Below are 25,450 nucleotides of genomic sequence, written 5' to 3'. Positions count from 1 at the left end.
ACAACTATTGTACAACAACACTGTGCCTTCATGTTCTGCCCATCAAGGCAGCACAAGAAGCAGTTCAGTGATCAGCAGTGTATCTTATAAAAGTGACTGGTGCTGCACGTATAGTAGTAGTATTATGCTTTAGAACACGGCTCTCTCGAATACTCAATTCTGATTGGTCAATCAACAAGATTCACCGGTCATTATTTCTCGACAACCGACCGCTGCTCTGCCACACCTGGATTAATCAGTTGATAAGAGCCTTTTGTCAGCAAGCACTACTAATTAGGCCAACCAGTTGCAGCTGTGGTGTCTTGTGTGCCAATTACGAATGAAACCGCTTTGTCGTTGAAAACGCTATTAAAAAATCTATTTGAATAATTATTTTTGTCAGATTATTGAATGATTTAGTTGTAGGCCGTGTTCTAAGCGGGATAATGTATAGTGAGCCAGTGATTACTGGAAATAATGACCTTCAGGTGAAGGATTAAGCCCTCCGCTGCGCGTCGGGCTCAATCATTCACCTGTTGGTCATTATTTTGCCAGTAATCACCGGCTCACTATACATTATCCCTTACGTAACCAAGGCCAGGAAGGAGGGGGCAGAGTAAAGTTTGAACTGACTGTAAAGTTCAGACGGGTGAAGAAAAGTTCACTAGCGTGTGTGTGTGTGAGAGTGTGTGTGTGTGTGTGTGTGTGTGTGTGTGTGTGTGTGTGTGTGTGTGTGTGTGTGCGTGCGTGCACGCCATAATATAAACCAACAAGTGCGCTTGGCTGGGAGGGAGAAAAAACCTTTGGCTGATGATCCCTAAGGTCGGATCCTGGGCGGAGCTCAGGCTATACAGCACATGACAGCTTCAATGTCTGTTTCACACAAACATTTTAGTTTTTGTCATGTAGCCATTGTCCAGCCAATATTAAAGTTTCACCCATGCAGGCCAGGGTCCAGTGTGGACAGCGGGGAAACACACGACAGACTGCCGCGCGTAACGCACTGCGCAGCGGGCAACGTGGCTGCTGCAGCCCGGCGGGTGTGTGTGTCAGACCTTAACTTAAGGACGCCATTTGGGACGGTTTCAAAGTTAGTTGGAAGCACACGTTGCGGTCAATATTTACAGAGTGGGGTTAGTGATTAACCAGCAGCACCATCTGACCAGTCCCCCGGGCTCTCTGCACTCTGCGCCCCCGCCAACATGCTGAGCAGCGTCCGGGCTTGGAGAGCTGTGGCTCCGCTGTGCAGAGGAGGTCACCTCGCAGTATGGAGCCGGACCCAGAGCCAGACCGCTGCTGCCCCCAGGCTGGACCTCAGCGGCATCTACCCGCCCATCGCCACTCCGTTCACCGCCAAAGAGGACGTGGACTACCAGAAACTAGACGAGAACCTGCAGAAATATGCCCAGATCCCGTTTAAAGGTAACAGGTCAGCGCATTAACGCAAATTATAGCCTACAGCAGAACGAGGGATTTTTTGTTTTTTTGTTTTTTGTTTTGTTTAGCTAAGTCCTGACTATAGCCCAGGACAGGTGAAGTTGAATGAGTGGTTCCCAAAGTGTGGTGCGATGACCTCCAGGGGGCCGTGAAATGATTCCAGTGGGTCCCCAGTAGAGCACAGTCAGGAATAGTTGAATGATTTCTCTCCTAGGAGTTTGGACAGCGAGTTTACAAGTTAACAGTACAGACAGTCAGCTCTGTCTAGGGCCTAGGGAGCCATCGAGGAGACCAATTTCTCCACCGAGGAAAAAACGCAAAACTCCAGCCAGGCCTGCAGGCTGCTGTAGGCAGTTTATGGACTAGAGAGGGAGTGTGTCGCCCCCTGGTGAATTATCATGGTAACTGCAGTTTACCTCCTTTGCAGTGTCCACTGTTACAGAGCCCAGTCAGCTGCTGCTAATACTACTACTGTTAGTATTACAACAATTACTACTACTACTACTCCTACCATTACAACAATTACTACTATGACGACGGCGACATTACACACATATTCATTGTAATACAAACATATGGGAGAAAAAATTTGAAATGTCAACAATAAATGAAGGGAACTTCAATTGTGAGGGGAAGCAGAGATAATGTGTGTGTGTGTGTGTGTGTGTGTGTGTGTGTGTGTGTGTGTGTGTGTGTGTGTGTGTGTTGTGTTGTGTTCAGTTCAGTTCAGTTCAAGTTTGTTGTCATATACCGGCAACAATGCAAACATCTGTCCCCTGCAATGAAAATCTTATACTCAGCGCTCATATCAACTTCACTGTAAAAACGGAGTATTAAAAGATTAAAAGAGGTATAAAGATACAAACATACTTAGAAGTAAGTAAAAAACAAGAAGCCCAATTTCACAGCAATTCACAACGACAGAGAGTTTACAGAAAAAATTAAGTGAGCTATTGTGCTATAGTGCAATAGTGAATACTGTGTGTGTGTGTGTGTGTGTGTGCGTGCGTGCGTGCGTGCGTGCGTGCGTGCGTGCGTCAGGTCTGGTGGTGCAGGGTTCTAACGGTGAGTACCCCTTCCTGACGGAGGAGGAGCGGGTGGAGGTGGTGAGGAGGGTGCGGCGCGGCCTGCCGGCCCCCAAGCTGCTCATGGCCGGCTCCGGCTGTGAATGTAAGTCTGTTTCTCTTTGATTTAGTTTTTAAATTTTTGATTTTAGTTTTCTTCAGTTCACAGGCGAGTCGTTCTTGTAAGAACTAAATTCTTATTCACAATGGCAGCCTGAATGGTGAGGGGAGAATGGCTAGAACAGTGGGTCAGTAGCACGCCCTATGCCTGATTTTTGAATCCAAGTACCACAACTGCAAAAGAAAACTAGCATATTATGATGCAATGAATGAATGAATGAATGAATGAATGAATGCTAACCCACCTTTTGAAGAATATAACATTACAGAATAAGAAATGGAGTGAAAGCGTTGCAATTAATGCCTCCTCCTGAGCAGATTTTATTTGAACGTTTCATTTATTTTCATGATTTATTCTCACATTTGTCTATTTCCCCCCTTTCTCTCGAGTACCCCCTGTAGTATCTCCGTGTACCCCAGTTTTGGAACCACTTGGCTAGAACATAAAAACATGGTTAAAAGCACAAAATACAACAATAACAACAACTAAACATAGGCACAAGAAAACACAGGCAGGCAAACAGTCAATAAATGAGATTATGAAGAAAAGCCCTTGAGAGTGTTATGGGGATATTATTATGGTAGAAAAACTGTTGCAGGAATCGGTGAGAATGTTTGAGATTGCATCTTTGTAGGCAGCGAATACCTTTTATCTATCTATCTATCTATCTATCTATCTATCTATCTATCTATCTATCTATCTATCTATCTATTTATTCACCTTATTCACCACGCCCACTTTTTATCTCTTCCGCGTTAGACGCAATTGTATTTGTTCTTCCGGTTCAGCGCTAGTTGGCGGCCAATTTCAAAACAAAACGTCACGATGAATGAAGTTTGGCAACATTCAGAAGCTACACTGCAGCCAACTTCAGTTAGCCTACACGTTCATAGTGTTACTGCTGCGAGGAGCCGATGGCTGTATACCCGGTCGCCACGTCGACAGTGTTTTCTCACTGCCAGTAGCCTAACTACAGTAGGGTTTGACAGACAGATACTAGCTAGTCCGACCGGGTCAGCACAGCCAGCGCTCTGTCCTCGCTGCTCGTTAAATATTTCCAAATAGGCGTTATTCTGATAAACTGGTCACATATTTGGAATGTTTTACGTTCTCACCCGAAAAAATATTAAAACTTTAAAACAGTTTGTTTTTTTGCTTGAAAACAGCTTTTTGGCAAGTCTAAAAATGACTACGGTAGGCGTACTCTACTTCCGTGTCTAAAACGGAAAGACGATTACAAAATGACGTCATGCAGAAGCGTCCTTATATGGACAAAGAATAAGGTGAATATACTGTATGTGTGTATAGATATATATACGCACATGCATGCAGTATAGTTCTTCAGTTTGTCAAGTTTGATGGTCTTGTGCAGAGCATTCCAGTAGCGGGCAGCAGTGCACTGAAATGATGCAGGAGCGAGGGAGGTGTTGGTTATCGTGCATTCCTTTATAACTGGGAACTGGTAATCTTACCGGTTCAAAGTTCATGAGCTGGGACGTGACGTCACTAGAGCTGGTATTTCCCATTCCAAACTCGTAGGAGCCTCAGCAGCCCTGACGTAAAAAATCCAAGATGGCTGATCCGCGCAATAACAGTAGTTATAATCGTATAAATGCTATTTAGCACTTCTGTCTTGTTTGTGTCTCATTAAATCAGCTGTACACACAGCACGGCCTACTTCTATCTGTGTGGACATGAGGCTGCAGTGTTTGTATGCGCAAAATGCCACGAAATGCCTTGTTATCAACTGTTATTGCTAACAATGGCTAGCGAGTGGATCTGACCAGTGAACAGTGAACGTCCCAGCTCAACCTTTCTGCAAATGGAACGCTAACAAAACGGATGTGACGTCATTTAGCCTCCACATCCCAGTTCTTTTGCGATAAAGGAACGCACGATTAGAGCGAGGGAGGTGTTGTTTTGGGGGGATTTTTTAATTGGACATGGAGTGAGGAGCGGGTGTTTTGTGTGACTGACGTTGGGTGCAGCAGGTGACGCAGGTGGGGGGTGTTAAGTCTTGTAAATCAGTGAATGTTACGACGGGGTCGGGTGTGAAGGGAGGCGGGCCAACAACAACAAAATCTACTCAAATAGAAGCACGGTTACTCTGATGAAATTTGACTTAAGTCGAAATAAAATTAGTGGTTAAAAAAGTAAAAGTAAAAAGTCACTTATTTAAAATGTACTCAGAATAGAAGTCCTAGTCCTACACAAATATGACCTACCGTATATCTATATAACCTACAGTCCTACCCTCCATTGTCAGCGCGGACTATTAGGTTATATTGATATGGATATTAGCATGATGTCATCTGGAGACTGGCAACTTCTAGCGACTTTTTGAGCAGCCAATAGCTACTTTCCTTGGAAACAATTTGCTAAAGGTGCGTTCACACCGACCTATTAAAGTTTTTCGCTGGCATCGAGTTTACATACAAAGTCAATGCAAACGAGCGATTGAGCGTTTATTCGCCCAGGAGAAAAATCACTGGGCGTCCGAGCGACAGAGACAGAGCGATAGGGCGAAAATTTGCTCGTCGGCATCAGTCGCTCGCTGTTCAACGCTGATTGGCTGCCGTGTGAGAGTGAGTCAAGGATCACACTGGCTTGGAACAATCCGCTGGTTTATTGTGTGGCAACAAACCGCATTGACAGCTGATTGACAGGCTGACAGCTGACATGAAGTGAAGTCTGTACTACCGGTATGGAGCTCACGTTAGGAGCACGCTGATGGGCTTAGCTTGTAAACAACTACGGTGGCTCGTAGTGGACAAACATCATGACATTGCGTAACGTTATAGCCCCCAGATGTCCGTCAATTCTTGTGCCTGTTGATGAGCGATTTAAACACAGCGACAGAGCGATTCCAAAGGGTTGAATCGAGCGACAGAGAGAAAAATAAATATCTCGGTGTGAACACAGCTTAACACTGGCAGTTAGCGAGGGCCAATTGGACATTCTGCTGTGCAGTTCATAGAAAACTTCATTTATTGATTTTGCTCTGTAACTAAAGCAATTTAAAATGTTACAAAGTACATTACTTCAAACAAAATGTACTTAAGTAAAAGTAAAATGACTGAAGAAGTAAAAATTACTCAAAAGTACAAGTACACAAAAAAGCTACTCAATTACAGTAACGAGAGTAATTGTAATTTGTTACTTTCCACCTCTGCAAAAGAGTAAAGAGTACAGTGGTGTGTTTTGAAGGTGTGTGTGTGTGTGTGTGTGTGTGTGTGTGTGTGTGTGTGTGTGTGTGTGTGTGTGTGCACATGCAGGTGACGGTGTGTGTGTGTGTGTGAGTGAGAGGGTGTTTGAGCACTACTAGTGCTAAAGAAGAGAGATTATATGAAGCATTTAATTCCAGAACACTACTGCTACCAAAACTACTGAATGTTGTTATGGTTTCTAAGTTAAAGGCTCCGACACGCATAGATCATAATTTAATTAATTTACAATTATGAGTTTAATTTCATGTCACTAGCTGTGTGTCATGTCAAAACCTGTCATATTTATTTTACAATGGAGGTCTCATAGCACAAGGCAACGCTTTAAAAGAGGAAATACTGACATGTACTGTGACACAGATAATGCATAGAAATGAAACTCATTACAGAAACTCATCAAAACATATGAGAAGATATTAGCAATTGCAAGAACTTTGACTTCAATATCTATACATTTGGGGGCGGAATCATCTACATGTATTAAAACTGGAGTAATTAATGATCCATCTTTTTTCTTTAAATGAAACATTTTCCCTTCAACAATTAAACTTAAACTTTTAGTTGAATTACGTTACCAAGCAAACGTTTGCATACACATTTTTCCCTTATTTTTATTATTTGTCACATTTTTGAATAACCGTAAAGACATCAAAAACTATGAAATAACAACACAAATGGAATGTAACAGTGACCAAAAAAAAGGGCACAAAACAAATCAAAACTAAGATAAACTTCAACTATTTATATTTGTCTCAAACACATTTCATTTCAAGCATTTAAGCAGAAGTCTTTAGATCAAAATGGGAATGAGAAACATAGAACATTCAATCAGGTCTGAATGAGATAATTGTATTGATTCCTGAAAATCAATTAAGAAAAAAAACTGCAGCAAAGGTGTAGATTGGAGGGGGAGATTTCAAAGGTACCAAAGGATAAAAAAAAATGAAAGCAATAAAACTTTAAACATGGCACATATCTCATATATAATTACTAGAATATACATTTCTCCAGGATATCTCTCCACATATCGACAGATCTCCAGATGTCGCTGATCATTCAGATTCCCGGGCACATCTGCATCATCGACTGGCCATAATGTTTCCAATATGGATTATTAGCGGCCTTGCTTTTGAGCCCATTCTGAGCCTGTACGGCCTCATTTATTTTCATGGGCTGATGATTGCAGTCAAATAGTCTGTTTTATTAGTTTTATTAGCTTGTATAGAGCTGTTCAGTCAAATATAGTCTGTAACAGTTTTATTAGCTTGTATAGAGCTGTTCAGTCAAATATAGTCTGCAACCGTTTTATTAGCTTGTATAGAGCTGTTCAGTCAAATAGAGTCTGTAACAGTTTTATTAGCTTGTATAGAGCTGTTCAGTCAAATAGAGTCTGTAACAGTTTTATTAGCTTGTATAGAGCTGTTCAGTCAAATAGAGTCTGTAACAGTTTTATTAGCTTGTATAGAGCTGTTCAGTCAAATAGAGTCTGTAACAGTTTTATTAGCTTGTATAGAGCTGTTCAGTCAAATAGGGTCTGTAACAGTTTTATTAGCTTGTATAGAGCTGTTCAGTCAAATAGAGTATGTAACAGTTTTATTAGCTTGTATAGAGCTGTGCAGTCAAATAGAGTCTGTAACAGTTGTATTAGCTTGTATAGAGCTGTTCAGTCAAATAGAGTCTGTAACAGTTTTATTAGCTTGTATAGAGCTGTTCAGTCAAATAGAGTCTGTAACAGTTTTATTAGCTTGTATAGAGCTGTTCAGTCAAATAGAGTCTGTAACAGCTTTATTAGCTTGTATAGAGCTGTTCAGTCAAATAGAGTCTGTAACAGTTTTATTAGCTTGTATAGAGCCGTTCAGTCAAATAGAGTCTGTAACAGTTTTATTAGCTTGTATAGAGCTGTTCAGTCAAATAGAGTCTGTAACAGCTTTATTAGCTTGTATAGAGCCGTTCAGTCAAATAGAGTCTGTAACAGTTTTATTAGCTTGTATAGAGCCGTTCAGTCAAATAGAGTCTGTAACAGTTGTATTAGCTTGTATAGAGCTGTTCAGTCAAATAGTCTGTAACAGTTTTATTAGCTTGTATAGAGCTGTTCAGTCAAATAGAGTCTGTAACAGTTTTATTAGCTTGTATAGAGCGGTTCAGTCAAATAGAGTCTGTAACAGTTGTATTAGCTTGTATAGAGCTGTTCAGTCAAATAGAGTCTGTAACAGTTTTATTAGCTTGTATAGAGCTGTTCAGTCAAATAGTCTGTAACAGTTTTATTAGCTTGTATACAGCAGTTCAGTCAAATAGAGTCTGTAACAGTTGTATTAGCTTGTATAGAGCTGTTCAGTCAAATAGAGTCTGTAACAGCTTTATTAGCTTGTATAGAGCTGTTCAGTCAAATAGAGTCTGTAACAGTTTTATTATCTTGTATAGAGCTGTTCAGTCAAATAGAGTCTGTAACAGCTTTATTAGCTTGTATAGAGCTGTTCAGTCAAATAGAGTCTGTAACAGTTTTATTATCTTGTATAGAGCTGTTCAGTCAAATAGAGTCTGTAACAGTTGTATTAGCTTGTATAGAGCTGTTCAGTCAAATAGAGTCTGTAACAGTTTTATTAGCTTGTATAGAGCTGTTCAGTCAAATAGTCTGTAACAGTTTTATTAGCTTGTATAGAGTAGTTCAGTCAAATATAGTCTGTAACAGTTGTATTAGCTTGTATAGAGCTGTTCAGTCAAATAGAGTCTGTAACAGCTTTATTAGCTTGTATAGAGCTGTTCAGTCAAATAGAGTCTGTAATAGTTTTATTATCTTGTATAGAGCTGTTCAGTCAAATAGAGTCTGTAACAGTTTTATTAGCTTGTATAGAGCTGTTCAGTCAAATAGAGTCTGTAACAGTTTTATTAGCTTGTATAGAGCTGTTCAGTCAAATAGAGTATGTAACAGTTTTATTAGCTTGTATAGAGCTGTTCAGTCAAATAGAGTCTGTAACAGTTGTATTAGCTTGTATAGAGCTGTTCAGTCAAATAGAGTCTGTAACAGCTTTATTAGCTTGTATAGAGCCGTTCAGTCAAATAGAGTCTGTAACAGTTGTATTAGCTTGTATAGAGCTGTTCAGTCAAATAGAGTCTAACGGTTTTATTAGCTTGTATAGAGCTGTTCAGTCAAATAGAGTCTGTAACAGTTTTATTAGCTTGTATAGAGCTGTTCAGTCAAATAGAGTATGTAACAGTTTTATTAGCTTGTATAGAGCTGTTCAGTCAAATAGAGTCTGTAACAGTTTTATTAGCTTGTATAGAGCTGTTCAGTCAAATAGAGTATGTAACAGTTTTATTAGCTTGTATAGAGCTGTTCAGTTAAATACAGTCTGTAACAGTTTTATTAGCTTGTATAGAGCTGTTAAGTTCTGCAGCTTAATGAACACTGGGAGAGAAGAGACACTCTGCCTTCCCTCGTCCTCCTCTACATGCTTGTGCTTTCCATACCTCCTGGGAGCTAGATTACTTCATCATTATTTCATATATTTATGACATAAATATTGGAGGGACGTGGGGATATTTGTTACATAAATTGTCTTGTTGCTGTTTATAATGCTGCTGATGGTGAAGAGGAGCTCAGGATGAGAGCATGGGCTGATTGTCCACTTGTTTGTTTACATGATGTTTGTTTACATGGTGTTTGTTTACATGCTGTTTGTTTACATGTGTGTTTACATGCTATTTGTTTACCTGATGTTTGTTTAGATGATGTGGAAGCAGGATTTAAATGAAGCGTTTGAGTTATTGCCTTTCTCTCGTTGTTTTCTCATTTGTCACTGTTTGGTATAGCTGGCTATCGCCACTGATTTCCCGATACGATTCCGATACACAAGGTCCTGATTAGTTTCTATTTCTGATACGATTCGATATCGATACTTCAGTTACATTACCGCTTTTGCTTGGATATGAAAGAGATTCTCATGTTGTAAATAAATTGTACAAGGAACCCTCTAACCTGCTGCATTATTAACAATATTAAATGTTAACAGATGTTTACGAGAGATCTCGTTGCGCTAAGAACCAAACCACGCCAGTCTAACGGGGTTAAAGCTTCAAGCATCCATGGGAAAAGGCACTATATTCAAATATCAATATTGGGATTTATGGATCGATAGCAGTTCCTTCAAATGAGTATCGATTCAATATCAATAACCCAGCCCTAGTTTGGTATTCATTCTGTTTTCTGCTCTCTCCTCTGGTCTTCATCCCTCACTCTCTCTTTCCTCGCCTCCTCTTTTCATAAGCTACCTCCGCCGTTCACAACCTCACTCAGAGCACCTTTTAGTTCAACGATAAAAGGAGCTGTCCATCAGCACCACACACAAATCAGGAACTAAAAGTGAGGGGCTGTCTGCAATAGGCGAATTAATGAATAATTTATTACAATTTACAACGCACAACACTGCCTGGCCTACATTTGACCTTTGTATCACTGTCGCGGTACCTGAATACAAATATATCAGTCATTGTCAGAACTTATGGAACAATGGGGGCCACGGTGGCGCAGTGGTAAGCGCTGTCGCCTCACAGCTAGAAGGTCCTGGGTTCGATTCCCACCTGGGACGCTGTGAGCGCTGAAGGAATGCGTGCCCGTCCGCATGTCCTCGAGTGCCCGCCGCCCGGGTGGGGTCGTCGAAAGGGCCTTTCTGTGTGGAGTTTGCATGTTTTCCCCGTGCCCCCTGGGGGTTTCCTTCATATAGGAACCCCTCACCAAAACATGCAATATCCTGGTTGCTGATGTGGTGCCCCCTCTGGTCGTTAGGGGCGCCTGTTCGGAGGGAGGGGAACTCGTTGGAATAGCGTGATCCTCCCACGTGCTATGTCCTACCGGTGAAGCTTCCCCTGTCAGGTGAAAAGAAGCAGCTGGCTAACTGCCCATGTCTCGGAGGAAGCATGGAGCCAGTTTCGGCTCTCCCCAGATCGGCAGAGGGTGGAGCAGCAACCAGGATAAATAAATAAAAAATTAGCACTAATGGGGGATAAAAATGGGATAAAAAAATTGACTTCACGTTTCAGACGTAATCATTTCAATGTACAAATGTGAGAATTTAACTTTGAAATGATCTAAAGTAGTAGAATTTACTGGTGGGGGGGTTAAAACCTATTTTGGGTAAAAGTAGCCATACCATAACATACTCCAGTAAAGTGAAAGTCCTGTGCTCAAAGTAAAGTCAAAGTATAATAGAAGTATTGGCAGTACAATGTACTGAAGTGTCAAAGTAAACATCCTATTCTTTCAGAGAGATAATGATGGAAGCATGGACCTGTCAGAAGTATTTTAATTGAAAAAACAAAAAACTCCAAGGCACTCTCCTTTAAAAAAGTTTAAATGCCTTTATTTACATGGCAATGTCATTTTAGACTTTAAAAATCAACTTTGACGCGTTTCGGCATCTAGCCTTCTTCAGGAAGTCAATAGTCAAACAGATCTCCTGCCCCACCCGGTCTTTATGTAGAGAAGTATTTTAATGTTGTGGCTCTACCTGCTCGCTCTACCCACAATGCAACATATTTTATGAGTTATCGTATGTTTTGTGTCTAAAACCTTAGTGTGCAAAATCACTCCTGCAGCCGTGAGAGAAATGTAGTGGAGGAAAGTCTCACTAAATAGAATAAAGTTAGTAGTAAAATAGTAAATCAGTCCCTCAGAGTTGTAGTAAAGCAGTCCCTCAGAGCTGTAGTAAAGTAGTTCCTCAGAGCCATAGTAAAGCAGTCCCTCAGAGCTGTAGTAAAGCAGTCCCTCAGAGCTGTAGTAAGGCAGTTCCTCAGAGCTGTAGTAAAGCAGTCCTTCAGAGCTGTAGTAAAGCAGTTCCTCAGAGCTGTAGTAAAGCAGTCCCTCAGAGCTGTAGTAAAGCAGTCCTTCAGAGCTGTAGTAAAGCAGTTCCTCAGAGCTGTAGTAAAGCATTCCCTCAGAGTAGTAGTACAGCAGTTACTCAGAGCTGTAGTAAAGCAGTCCCTCAGAGCTGTAGTAAAGTAGTTCCTCAGAGCTGTAGTAAAGTAGTTCCTCAGAGTTGTAGTAAAGCAGTTGCTCAGAGCCATAGTAAAGCAGTCCCTCAGAGCTGTAGTAAAGCAGTCCCTCAGAGCTGTAGTAAATCAGTCCCTCAGAGTTGTAGTAAAGCAGTCCCTCAGAGCTGTAGTAAAGCAGTTCCTCAGAGCCATAGTAAAGCAGTCCCTCAGAGCTGTAGTAAAGCAGTCCCTCAGAGTTGTAGTAAAGCGGTCCCTCAGAGCTGTAGTAAAGCAGTTCCTCAGAGTTGTAGTAAAGCAGTCCCTCAGAGCTGTAGTAAAGCAGTTGCTCAGAGCCATAGTAAAGCAGTCCCTCAGAGTTGTAGTAAAGTAGTTCCTCAGAGCTGTAGTAAAGCAGTTCCATAGAGCCATAGTAAAGCAGTTCCTCAGAGCTGTAGTAAAGCAGTCCCTCAGAGCTGTAGTAAAGCAGTTCCTCAGAGTCATAGTAAAGCAGTTCCTCAGAGCTGTAGTAAAGCAGTCCCTCAGAGCTGTAGTAAAGCAGTAGCTCAGAGCTGTAGTAAAGCAGTCCCTCAGAGCTGTAGTAAAGCAGTCCCTCAGAGCTGTAGTAAAGCAGTAGCTCAGAGCTGTAGTAAAGCAGTCCCTCAGAGCTGTAGTAAAGCAGTCCCTCAGAGCTGTAGTAAAGCGGTCCCTCAGAGCTGTAGTAAAGCAGTTCCTCAGAGCTGTAGTAAAGCAGTTCCCCAGAGCCGTAGTAAAGCAGTTCCTCAGAGCTGTAGTAAAGCAGTCCTCAGAGCTGTAGTAAAGCAGTTCCTCAGAGCTGTAGTAAAGCAGTTCCTCAGAGCTGTAGTAAAGCAGTCCCTCAGAGCTGTAGTAAAGCAGTACCTCAGAGCTGTAGTAAAGCAGTCCCTCAGAGCTGTAGTAAAGCAGTCCCTCAGAGTTGTAGTAAAGCAGTAGCTCAGAGCTGTAGTAAAGCAGTCCCTCAGAGCTGTAGTAAAGCAGTCCCTCAGAGCTGTAGTAAAGCAGTCCTCAGAGCTGTAGTAAAGCAGTCCCTCAGAGCTGTAGTAAAGCAGTCCCTCAGAGATGTAGTGAAGCAGTCCCTCAGAGCTGTAGTAAAGCAGTACCTCAGAGCTGTAGTAAAGCAGTCCTCAGAGCTGTAGTAAAGCAGTACCTCAGAGCTGTAGTAAAGCAGTCCCTCAGAGCTGTAGTAAAGCAGTCCCTCAGAGCTGTAGTAAAGCAGTACCTCAGAGCTGTAGTAAAGCAGTCCCTCAGAGCTGTAGTAAAGCAGTACCTCAGAGCTGTAGTAAAGCAGTCCCTCAGAGCTGTAGTAAAGCAGTCCCTCAGAGCTGTAGTAAAGCAGTCCTCAGAGCTGTAGTAAAGCAGTTCCTCAGAGCTGTAGTAAAGCAGTAGCTCAGAGCTGTAGTAAAGCAGTCCCTCAGAGCTGTAGTAAAGCAGTTCCTCAGAGCTGTAGTAAAGCAGTCCCTCAGAGATGTAGTGAAGCAGTCCCTCAGAGCTGTAGTAAAGCAGTACCTCAGAGCTGTAGTAAAGCAGTCCCTCAGAGCTGTAGTAAAGCAGTTCCTCAGAGCTGTAGTAAAGCAGTACCTCAGAGCTGTAGTAAAGCAGTCCCTCAGAGCTGTAGTAAAGCAGTTCCTCAGAGCTGTAGTAAAGCAGTCCCTCAGAGATGTAGTGAAGCAGTCCCTCAGAGCTGTAGTAAAGCAGTACCTCAGAGCTGTAGTAAAGCAGTCCCTCAGAGCTGTAGTAAAGCAGTAGCTCAGAGCTGTAGTAGTAAAGTGACCCTTGTGTGTCTGCGCTCAGCCACCAGGGCCACGGTCCGCATGACGGAGCGGATGGTGGGCGCCGGTGCCGACGCCGTACTCGTGGTCACGCCCTGTTTCTACAAGGGCAAGATGGACAGCCACGCTCTGATCCAGCACTTCACACAGGTCAGCTCACACACACACACACACGCACACGCACACGCACGCACACACACACACACACACACACCACACACACACACACACACATCAACTGAGCAGCAAGTGAGACACAGATTACATTATGTGGATATGAATTATGTCCATTAGGAAAGGATGCTACGTAACCTTTTTTCCACACTTGGCCACTAGACCAGCTTTTTACTGGCCCTTGTATATTATCACTGACCTGGCAGCAAAAACAACAACTTTTTTTTACTTTTTCTTCCATAATTTCCCCTTTAGATTCGTTGTTTAGTTGTGGATATGTAATGTTGATATATTACACACACAAAATGTAAAATTAGACCCATATATGTTGACTTTTTTCATTGTTGTCTTCATTTTCATTGATTTCTTTTGATGAGTTATTGGCCACGTGTCGTCACATCTATAAGGTAACAAAGTGTAACTAATGCTAGGTGTTTCTTTTATGACTGAAAAGATAGACAGACCTTGAAATCAGGTACTGTTAAACTCCAGTGTTTCCCCATGTATCTACTGTAATGAGCTGCCATGGTAAGATCAGGCCATGCTAAAAATATATGCATATACAGTATATATTTTCATAATTAGGTCCTATGGTGACATCACAGGGAACTGGGAAATGACGGGTTTCCCTGGTGCAAATTGAACGCTGTGTTATTCAGGTCTGACCCAGGTCTCTCTGTCCCCCCCCTGCAGGTGGCGGACAGCAGTGCGGTGCCGGTGGTCTTGTACAGCGTACCGGCCAACACGGGGCTGGAGCTGCCTGTGGACGCGGTGCTGCGCCTGGCCCAACACCCCAACATCCTGGGCCTCAAGGACAGTGGAGGAGACGTAAGAGACATCCACCATCTCTCATTTCTCCTGACTGAATCCAGAGTATGTTCTGTGTAGCCTGACTGAATCCAGACAGAATATGTTCTGTGTAGCCTGACTGAATCCAGACTATGTTCTGTGTAGCCTGACTGAATGCAGAGTATGTTCTGTGTAGCCTGACTGAATCCAGACAGAATATGTTCTGTGTAGCCTGACTGAATCCAGACTATGTTCTGTGTAGCCTGACTGAATGCAGAGTATGTTCTGTGTAGCCTGACTGAATCCAGACAGAATATGTTCTGTGTAGCCTGACTGAATCCAGACTATGTTCTGTGTAGCCTGACTGAATGCAGAGTATGTTCTGTGTAGCCTGACTGAATCCAGAGTATGTTCTGTGTAGCCTGAGTGAATCCAGAGTATCTTCTGTGTAGCCTGACTCAATACAGAGTGTGGTCTGTGTAGCCTGAATGAATCCAGAGTGTGTTCTGTGTAGCCTGACTGAATCCAGAGTATGTTCTGTGTAGCCTGACTGAATCCAGAGTATGTTCTGTGTAGCCTGACTGAATCCAGAGTATGTTCTGTGTAGCCTGACTGAATCCAGAGTATCTTCTGTGTAGCCTGACTGAATCCAGACTATGTTCTGTGTAGCCTGACTGAATCCAGAGTGTGTTCTGTGTCGCCTGACTGAATCCAGAGTATGTTCTGTGTAGGGATTTGCACATTGATTGAACTCAAAGCAAACGATTAGGCATCGCACCTCCGTTCAGTCCAAACAATTATCCTGTTACTGAAATAATTACAACGCCTACCTCCGTGTATGCCTGCAGAGACAGGAGCAGTTATATATACCGCTGAACATACGCCTATACAGTATGAACACATGAAATATGACATATTACCACTAATGATTTCTTTCCTTATTTGTCACAAACATGTGTGTCATCAATTAAGAAGACAAGCTTATGGAATTGATTAATTTTAACATAGTCTCCTGTAGGGATGTTCGATATTGGCTTTTTTACCGATATCCGATATCCGATAATGTCCAACTCTTAATTTCCGATACCGATATCAACCGATATCAACCGATACCGATATAAGCGGGCTTTTTTTCCACCAAAATTTCACGTAACAAGTTACATAATGTAGCTTAATGTAGCTGAAGAGTTTAATATATGCATGTTGTGTTAAAGTTGTAAGTGTTAGAGAAGCAAGCTTGTGACCAGAAGGTCGTCGGTTCAATCCCCGGGACCGGCAGGATAAATCTGGGTGGGGAAAGTGAAAAGGCAGCGCTTGCTCCTCCCTCATTACCACCACTGAGGTGCCCTTGAGCAAGGCCCTTAACCCCATTTGCTCCAGTGGAGCTGCTCAGTGGCCAACAGATCAGACTGTGGTTGTACTGGTCAGCTTCCAGGTATGAATGTGTGTGTGAATGTGAACAGGGCACTCCTGAAAAAGAGAGCATTGCTCTCATAGGGCTTTCACACCGACAGGGCTTCGTGCCGGTTCTGGTTCCCGAACCCTAATTTGAACCGGCCAGCGCGTTCAGACCGAAAAAATAATTGGTTCGGAACCTGAAAAGTTGGTTCTCAGCGGAACCAAAAAATAGTTGGTTTTTCCTTGGGAACCGTGACATCATCAGAGGGCGTGTCTCATTCTAGGCTGTGAAAACGAGCAGGAAGGAGAAGAAGGCAGTGACAACATGGAAAAAAATAATTTGCAGTGGTCTCCTGAGGAAACCAAATGTTTAGTGGCGATTTGGACATCTACCGAATCTCAAGAAAAGCTAGAAAGCAGTACAAGAAAGAGCAAGTTGTAGGGAAATGCCGATATTATCGGCCAATATTAGCATTAAAAATCATATCGGAAAATATCGGTATCGGTTTTCAAGCCGATATATATATATATTTTTTTTTAAATGGGGAGTCTCACTGAGAGCAATGCTCTCTTTTTCAGGAGTTCCCTGTTCACATTCACACACACATTCATACCTGGAAGCTGACCAGTACAACCACAGTCTGATCTGTTCTGATCTGCTGGCCACTGAGCAGCTCCACTGGAGCGGTTGGGGGTTAGGGGCCTTGCTCAAGGGCACCTCAGTGGTGGTAATGAGGGAGGGGCAAGCGCTGCCTTTTCACTTTCCCCACCCAGATTTATCCTGCCGGTCCTGGGGATTGAACCGACGACCTTCTGGTCACAAGCTCGCTTCTCTAACCGTTGGGCCACCACTGCCCCAATAACACTTACAACGTTAACACAACATGCATATTATATATTAAACTCTTCAGCTACATTAACTCATTGAGTGCCAATGACGTCTAAAGACGTCAATTCAAATAGTAACGTAGAGTGCCAATGACCTCTAAAGACGTCAATTGCGTTTTTTGACGGTGGGACGTGGATCAAAGCCTGATGCATCTCCTGTAAAAGTATGGGGGATTTTGAAGGTGTAGAAGCTATTTTACGGACCCATTAGGTGGCGACAGTGCTCTCCGGATTAGAGAAAGATGAGAAAAAAGAGTAGAAGAAGCCGTGTGGGGAAATGCTGTAACGTTAGCTGTGCCTGTGAACAGCAGCCAATCTGTTCCCACAATTGAGCCCCTCCGTCTCCGCTGCGATAGCCCCTCCACACGATTAGCCGCCAGAAAAGAAAAGCAAAGCCAAACCAGTCTCATGAGAATGGTTTGGCTTTTCAGTGTCGCGCTGGGAGCCGGCGCACAATGGCGGAGCGCTCCGAAAATAGACTCTGGGTGCAGCGCACTTTGAAATGCGCAGCAGAAAGCCCAGAATCGGATGCAGCTTCATCCCAGCTCACAACCGAAACCCCAGAAACGTCAGACGAACTCAGCGAGCCCGATCCAGACTCCCCCGACGAGCGGCCGCCATCCGAACGTGGATCCGCAGGCAGCAGAGACTCGCCACCCAACGCAGGCAGCAGAGACTCGCCTGGTGACACACGCAGCAGAGCGAGCAGAGCCACCAGAGACACTCCCACAGAGGAGGAGTTTGCAGTTGAGGGGGGTGGGGGTGCTGTTTTATTGAAGGAAATTACTGTTCAGATGTTTCAGGTCAGAAAATATTAGCTTCAGAGTCAGTGATTTGCTTGAAATGCTTCATTTCACAAAAGGCTCATTATCTCAGCTTCTAGTTTGAAATGTCTGTTTTTGGTGAAATCAACCTATGTTCTCCGGCTGATAACTAAAGAACGGAAAATTATATCAATAAACTTTTTTTTGCTGATGATACAAGAGAGTCTCATCGTTCTTTGGGCATGTTCGGTGTTTACATAGTAATATCACACAATATTCTGTGGGTCTTGAGTTATCACTGAAAACGCTCTGAAAGGGCTGGCACTGGGAGCATCCGTTTTCCAAAAGTGGCTGGCACTCAATGAGTTAAGCTACATTATGTAACTTGTTACCTGAAATTTTGGTGGAAAAAAAGCCTGCTTATATCGGTATCGGTTGATATCGGTATCGGAAATTAAGAGTTGGACATTATCGGATATCGGATATCGGTAAAAAAGCCAATATCGAACATCCCTAGTTATGAGTAGTGTTCTACCACAGGGGGATGGACAGTAGCCTCTGCTGTGAGGCTATTTTTCCAGCAGAGGGAGCTGTGTATCTAAATAGCCGGGGTACTCGGACTTTCATGAGGGCTCTTATAATAACCTGATTGATGGACTGATCGGTTACAGTGCCGTGTGTTGGAGATGACTGATAGGGGGGGAGACTGAGTGACACCCGCTGGATAAAAATAGCCCCTCCCCCCTGCCACCGCGACGGAGACGGACATCGGAGGCTGCAGGCTCTCCCTGCGGAGTTTCATCTTCTTCACGTGCGGGAGGAGAGTTGGGGGGAGGAGAGTTGGGGGAGGAGAGTTGGGGGGAGGAGAGTTGGGGGGGGGAGAGTTGGGGGGGAGGAGAGTTGGGGGGAGGAGAGTTGGGGGGAGGAGAGTTGGGGGGGGGAGAGTTGGGGGGGGGAGAGTTGGGGGAGGAGAGTTGGGGGGAGGAGAGTTGGGGGAGGAGAGTTGGGGGGGGGGAGAGTTGGGGGGGGGAGAGTTGGGGGGAGGAGAGTTGGGGGGAGGAGAGTTGGGGGAGGAGAGATGGGGGGAGGAGAGTTGGGGGGAGGAGAGTTGGGGGAGGAGAGATGGGGGGAGGAGAGTTGGGGGGAGGAGAGTTGGGGGAGGAGAGTTGGGGGAGGAGAGTTGGGGGAGGACAGAAGGAGTCGTCTTACGCTCCCTTTGAACATTTCAACATTTGAGGTTTATTTGGAGACGGCCGTCTCCAAATAATATATATCATCATAATATATCCTATATCCTGATTGATAAAAGAGAATGAAAAAAGGGGAAACAAAAAAGGGAGCTTATTAATTATTCATGAGCCTCTCCCATCCTCCTCCTCCTTTTGAAGTTGCCTCCTCTTTTTTGTTCTCACTTGGGACTTGTCTATATTCTCTCTCTCTGTCTCTCTGTCTCTCTCTCTCTCTCTCTCTCTCTCTCTCTGTCTCTCTCTCTCTGACTCTCTCTCTCTCTCTGTCTCTGTCTCTCTGTCTCTCTCTCTCTCTGTCTCTCTCTCTCTCTCTCTCTCTCTCTGTCTCTCTCTCTCTGACTCTCTCTCTCTCTCTGTCTCTCTCTCTCTCTCTGTCTCTCTGTCTCTCTCTCTCTCTCTCTCTGTCTCTCTCTCTCTCTGTCTCTCTCTCTCCCCCCCCCCCCTCCAAAAATCTTCAAGCCTGTGAAGAGTCAATGTGAGCGATTTGTTTACCGTGTGAGATGTTGCTTTTGTGGGTGGCTCTGTGACGGCGCCCCCCCCCCCCCCCAGGGATTTAATATTGCCAAATATTAGTCCTGACAGCAGAGAGGAGTGATGACAATGAAGCGCTCCTCTTTTTCTCACACCTCCATCTCTCTCTTTCCCGTTTGATCCATCCCTCAGATCACACGCATCGGCCTGATTGTTCACAGAACCGGAGCGCAGGAGTTCCAGGTGCTGGCGGGGCTCGGCGGGGTTCCTCATGGCCGCCTATTGTGTCGGTAAGGAGCGTGAAACGGAATCACCAGGAGGGAGCGCCGCCTGCATGGCTGCGATCACACCTCTCCGCTTTGTTTGCTTTGGTCTGAATCAAGAGGGGAGAAGTTGACTTTGTTGCACGTTTTTGTTTGCGCCGTTGATTTAGGTTCATGCTGCGCAATTACAAACAAACAAACCAGATCTTGTCAACAAAAGTCAAGTCAAGTCAAGTCAAGTTTATTTATATAGCCCTAATTCACAAGCATGTCTCAGAGGGCTTCACAGAAAGTATGTCTAGCTGATTCTAGCTAACACAACAGTAACAAGAATATACAGAATAAAGATAACATTTGAACAATTGATAATATAGAAAATATAGAAATGAAGAGAGAGCAGAGGAGAGAGCAGGAGAACATGACTCACACGTAGCTTGTTGAGGGCACAGTTTGGTGGAGGTTTTGGGCGATAGTCAAAAGCACATTGACTTGCAGTGGATAGAATGCTCTTTCCATTGTTTGCCAATTATGGAATTTTGAAGGTTTCGTTGCTATGGCGACAACTGTGGGCATTAAAGCTGTGAGTCTAAAAGTCTTGCGTGAGAACTGAGCGGATGAGTCCGTTAGCAAGCTGTCAGAACTCAACTGAAAGCTAATGTTAGCCACTTTTTTTGTAGGCTTACCCAGAAATCGCCGCCATGCCTGTTCGTAAGGGGGGATGTGAATGGGATGTTAGTATAGGGATTTATAGGTTAAATGCATTGAATTATGTCTGTGGTTAACACAAGTTTATGAAGTTTATGTTCAGCGAGATCATCTTCACAGAGGAGGATTTTTTTTTGGGTCAAATCCATGGTGGGCCCAAATGGTAGGGGGGGGGGGGGTGACATGATGAGCTAACATTACAGTGTGCAGGAGAGACAACTTCTGGCAGGAATATTCTGACAAACCTCTAACAGGTAAAGTCAAGCTTGGCCCGCAGGCCCCAAATTGGTCAGCCATGTTCTCTAGCTTTATCACAGAGTGTACATCTCTCTAGCTCTTCTAGTCAACATAAGCATGTTAGCAATGCATGGCACCAAGAAGACGGGTCAGGGTTTTTTAAGGCCCGCACCAACCCAACCCGTCATTGGAGCCAGCCCGCCCCGCCCTGCCCAGCCCGTTAAAATATCTGAAAATTCGGCCAATTTAATATAATATGTCTCCGGCTCGGGAGGAGCGCAGGAGAGCTCTCCAAGGTGTGCAAAGTAACTCTGTCTCTCTCTCTCTCCCCCCTCTCTCTCTCTCTCACACACACACACACACATACACACACAGACACTCACATGCGTTGCGCGGCTGCTTTCATGTGTTGATTTCTTTCTGCTTCGTCGCGTTACAAACTCAGCTATTATCGGTCTTTCTTCAATGAATCCAAGGTCTTCAAATGGAGGTAGCAGGTAGAGAGAGGTAGGCTACAGAACCAGTTCTTATTCTTCCACATTTCTTTTAATTACCTCATGCGCTCTCAATTGTTGCGTGCAACGTGGCCAACTGCTGCACCTGCAGGTGCAGACGGCTCGCAGATACGGCTTCAGAGAATTACCTCAGGCTTTCTGAGCCTGCCCCGCCCGCACCCGCCATATTTTCATAATTTGCCCAGACCGCCTGCGGGGCGGGCCAGCCCGCGGGACCCAGCGGGTTCTGGGTGACCCGCGCATCACTACTACCTGGTCCTACTCGTCTCTACTTGATATAGACTTTGCTTCCATAGCAAGTTTACTCGTCTCCGCCCGCACCTGGTCGTCATAGCAACCGCATATCTGCCCTCCGCCCATAGCCCAAGTAGGCTATAACGTATAACGTTAAAATTAAATCCATACACGGAACTTTTAAACTGGCTATGAAATACTGGTGCCTCTAAATCAGTGGTTCTCAAATGGGGGTCCGCGGACCCCTAGGGGTCCGCAAAAAGTTATCAGGTAAAAAAAAAAAAAAAAAAAGCTACATGTTACTTATTCCTTCTCAAACTACTTCCTACATGGTGCTAGTCTATAAAATATCTTAGCTGTCATTGATTGTGTTGCATAGTGGTTTTCTGTACTGTTGACAAATTGTGATATTGTAAGTCGCTTTGGACAAAAGCGTCTGCTAAATGACGTAATGTAAATGTAATGTAATAAAAAAAAAAAAAATGTTTTGCAAAATCTTCATAGTTCAATGAAAATAGTTCATGCTTTAAATCTAAAATGGTTCATGGATTACATTCTAATAACAAACCTATCAAATTAAAAGTCAAGCACGTTACCGTGGAAACAATTAAGCTTAGCCCAAAATCACAAATCAGAATGAGGGGGTCCCCGGTATATTTTCTATCTTGTAAGGGGTCCTTGGCTGAAAAACAATTGAGAACCTCTGCTCTAAATGACCTACATGGGCAAATGTGACCATCGACCAATGGATATCAATTTGTTGTTATTTACATGCATGTGACCGCGGCTTCGCTAAACCCCCGCCTCCGGCCTAGCGGAGCCAACGTAACACACCAAATACAAGGGCTTCCCGAGCAGCGGACTTTTTCTCTCTCAAAACAATTGAAAACCACCAAGTCACAAGTTAAAGCTGAGCAAGGAGATCGATTTTATTTCACCAGAGCCGAAGGCAGCAACACAAAAGACTGATGGAAATAACAGAAGAGAAGGTAAAGTCCCACTGTTATCCGGCATTGCCAGAAAGTATCCAGACACAGTAGACACGATTCTGCCTGACCATCCAATCAGTGGTCTGCAGTGTTTTCACGTCACCGTATGGTACCTACCGGCTGGAACCTCAACAAAGCAGGGACCAAAACTAGCACGACTCAACCCCGACTCAACCCGGGCTGTCCAGGTTTTTGATCGGTGGAATGAGACAAAAAAGCGCGACGAGCTGGGCGGGGCCACGCTAATACCAGCGGTGGAAATGGGCCATTAGCGAATACAGTGGAATCCGCTTATAGTGATCAACCGCTTATAGTGATCAAAAAGCTTGGCCCCGAATCATTCCTATACACATGCTGTTTAAATAAACTGCCAAAAACGAGCCAACGAGATACAGCAGCGATACTCGGTGCATCTCTGTCTGGAGAGATGGTGGCGTCTCTGTCTGTCTACGTGAGACCGCTGTTTGAAAGAGCTGGAGGCCTAACTTACTGTATGGTTTTTTTTAAAGTCAATAACATTCCTTTACTTTATTTGTACTGTATTCATGTAATATATACAAATGTCACTTAGATGGGAATCTGCACGAGAAATAACGAAAAAGAAAAACATTTGTTATAATGATCATCCACTTATAGTTTAGTTTAGTTTAGTTTATTAAAGGATCCCCATTAGAAGGACATGACTGCACCTCTAATCTTCCTGGGGTCCTGAACACAGAGAATACAAACATATAATAAAACAATAAAAAAAAAAAAAAAAAAAAAAAAAAATATATATATATATATATATATATATATATATATACACATACATATATATATATATATATACACATATATACATATATATACTCAACATAACAGAGATCAAAAGAAAATCAGACGACAAAAATACTATCAACAATCAAAATCTAACAACTCAAACTAATAAGGTCAACAAATATACAACTGAGTGAAAATATGAAATGACGTGTTAACAGATAACAGTACAATTAAACACACTAGACAGAGAAAAAACATAAAATAAACCACTAAAGATAGACAAAAGCTATTTGGCAAGGAATTGCTTTGTTTGTTTTCTAAAGGCAGATTTATTGTTAACAGTAGATATGATGTCCTTTGGCAGAGAGTTCCAGAGTGATATTGATCTATATAAAATGGTAATTTTCCGAAAATTGGTTCTTGGAGCTGGGAGTGTGTAAAGTGACCAGCCGCAGCACCTCTAGTGCTGTATCCATGCCCAGAGGTCACATTTAACTGATCAGCTAAGCTGGATGGTTTGTTATGACTAATTATGCTCCGCAGTAACATTAAGAGAGACAGAGACATTTTCTGTACAACCAACAGCCACGACAGCCGTGCGTGCATGAAGTTTATACTTGTTCTGTATGAACAACTGAGTGCTAAACGAGCCGCCTTATTTTGAGCAACCTGCAACTTTTTCAGATCAGATTGTGAAGCAGAGACCAGATTACAGGACAGTATTCTAAATGAGAGAGAACCAAGGAATGAATAACTGATTTGAGTATTGAGGGACTGATGAACGCAGAACACTTCCTAGTGATTCTGATTCCACTTCCCATTTTGGTGACAATATTATTTATATGTTTAGACCAGGATAGTGAGTTGTCAATTGTCATGCCCAGAAGTTTTATTGTGTCAACTTGTTCAATATTTGTGGTATTTATTACCAGTTTTAGTTGAGGGTTGTTGGCCAACATGTGTCGGGATCCAAACAAAATGGATTATAGTGATCAGTTTGACCCGTCCCAAGGTGATCACTATAAGAGGAGTGAGTGCACTAGCTTAGTTATCTTGTTCTCTCGCATTTCGTGCGTGTCGGTGGTCCCCTGATGACATCAGTGTGTCAGTGGTCCTTCATGACATCAGTGTGTCGGTGGTTCCTTAATGACATCAGTGTTGGTGGTCCTTAATGACATCAGTGTGTCGGTGGTGCTTAACGACATCAGGTGGTCCTTAACTCATTCATGGCCAAAGACGTCTTTGACGTGTTATCAGGAATAGCCCAGAGGGCCAATGACGTGTTTGACGTGTTTTTGTTTTTATTAGTGCAGCGCGTAGTTCAAACACTTCCCCAGCCTGTGACATGTTATCAGGTCCAAACACAAGCCGACAACACGCGATCAAACACATACCGCAGCTGTTGTTTGAAATGAGCAGGAGGAAAAACAGAGAAACGCGCTTCCTTGTGCAGAGGAGAAACGCCATTGAAACGCCCCTCGGCGCGCTGCACTGGTCGCCTTGCTGCAGGGCGAACCTGGATTGATTTGTTCGCGGTAGTCAAACCCGTGACGAACATGATCGATCCGGTTCCAGCGCCTGGTCCCAAAGCCAAGCCGGACCCGTTCCTGTGTCGCAGCATTCGTCCCAGCCCGAACGAGAGGAGGAAAACCATGCAGAGGCAGAGGAGGCTAGACGCTGATCTCAGACCAGATGGGTGTTCCCCTCCTATGCTAATTTGCGGGGGAAGGAGGTGCGATCCAGCAGCAGCTGTGGACAGAACTCTCTCTCTGTGTGTGTGTGTGTGTGTGTGTCTGTCTGTCTGTCTGTCTGTCTGTCTGCACACTCACTCACACTGAGTAAACTGTATTGTTGAATGTAAAAAAAGCACTTCATGTATATATATATATATATATATTTTTTTTTGTCATTTGTGTCATAATGAATAATATTTACATGTCTGATGTCAATACAGTTCAAAATAAAAGAATTGAGAGCGAGTTCTGCCTGAGATTGTGTGCTTTACAAAAATGGCCTTTTCTCCTGTTTGTCTTCTCAGAGAGACCTTTTTGGTGAAAACAGGGTGTATATAAATGGCTATAAGTAGAGTACAGAACATGCTAAAAGCTCACTTTTTTTCCCCTGGTGAACCCAGAGACGTACATCTTCATTTTGAGGTATTGCAAATCACTTTGGTGCTAATAGATAATTTACTGTGGGTCTTGAAAGATGACCAACAATTATGAAAATCTTTGGCCTGTGCTAAATATTGGCAGTCCTAAACTGGCCATGAATGAGTTAATGACATCAGAGTGTCGGTGGTCCTTAATGACATCAGTGTGTCGGTGGTTCCTTAATGACATCAGTGTGTCGGTGGTTCCTTAATGACATCAGTGTGTCGGTGGTCCTTAATGACATCAGAGTGTCGGTGGTTCCTT

At 43.6% G+C, this 25,450-nt stretch overlaps 1 protein-coding gene across 1 annotated transcript in view; it reads left to right on the top strand.

Moving 5' to 3' along the window:
- Positions 1–880: 880 nt before the first annotated feature.
- Positions 881–25,450, top strand: part of hoga1 (4-hydroxy-2-oxoglutarate aldolase 1) — a 40,269-nt gene continuing 15,699 nt past the window's right edge. The window contains 6 exon segments of the mRNA XM_083635266.1: positions 881–1,401; positions 2,458–2,586; positions 13,620–13,747; positions 14,465–14,599; positions 19,521–19,580; positions 19,582–19,618. Of these exon segments, the coding sequence (XP_083491392.1) occupies positions 1,182–1,401; positions 2,458–2,586; positions 13,620–13,747; positions 14,465–14,599; positions 19,521–19,580; positions 19,582–19,618 (709 nt within the window). The 5' untranslated portion in view covers positions 881–1,181.

The sequence above is a fragment of the Poromitra crassiceps genome (assembly GCF_964638095.1).
Source record: "Poromitra crassiceps genome assembly, chromosome: 4".
In the NCBI taxonomy this organism is placed as follows: domain Eukaryota; kingdom Metazoa; phylum Chordata; class Actinopteri; order Beryciformes; family Melamphaidae; genus Poromitra; species Poromitra crassiceps.
This window is presented reverse-complemented; position numbering and strand designations above follow the sequence as displayed.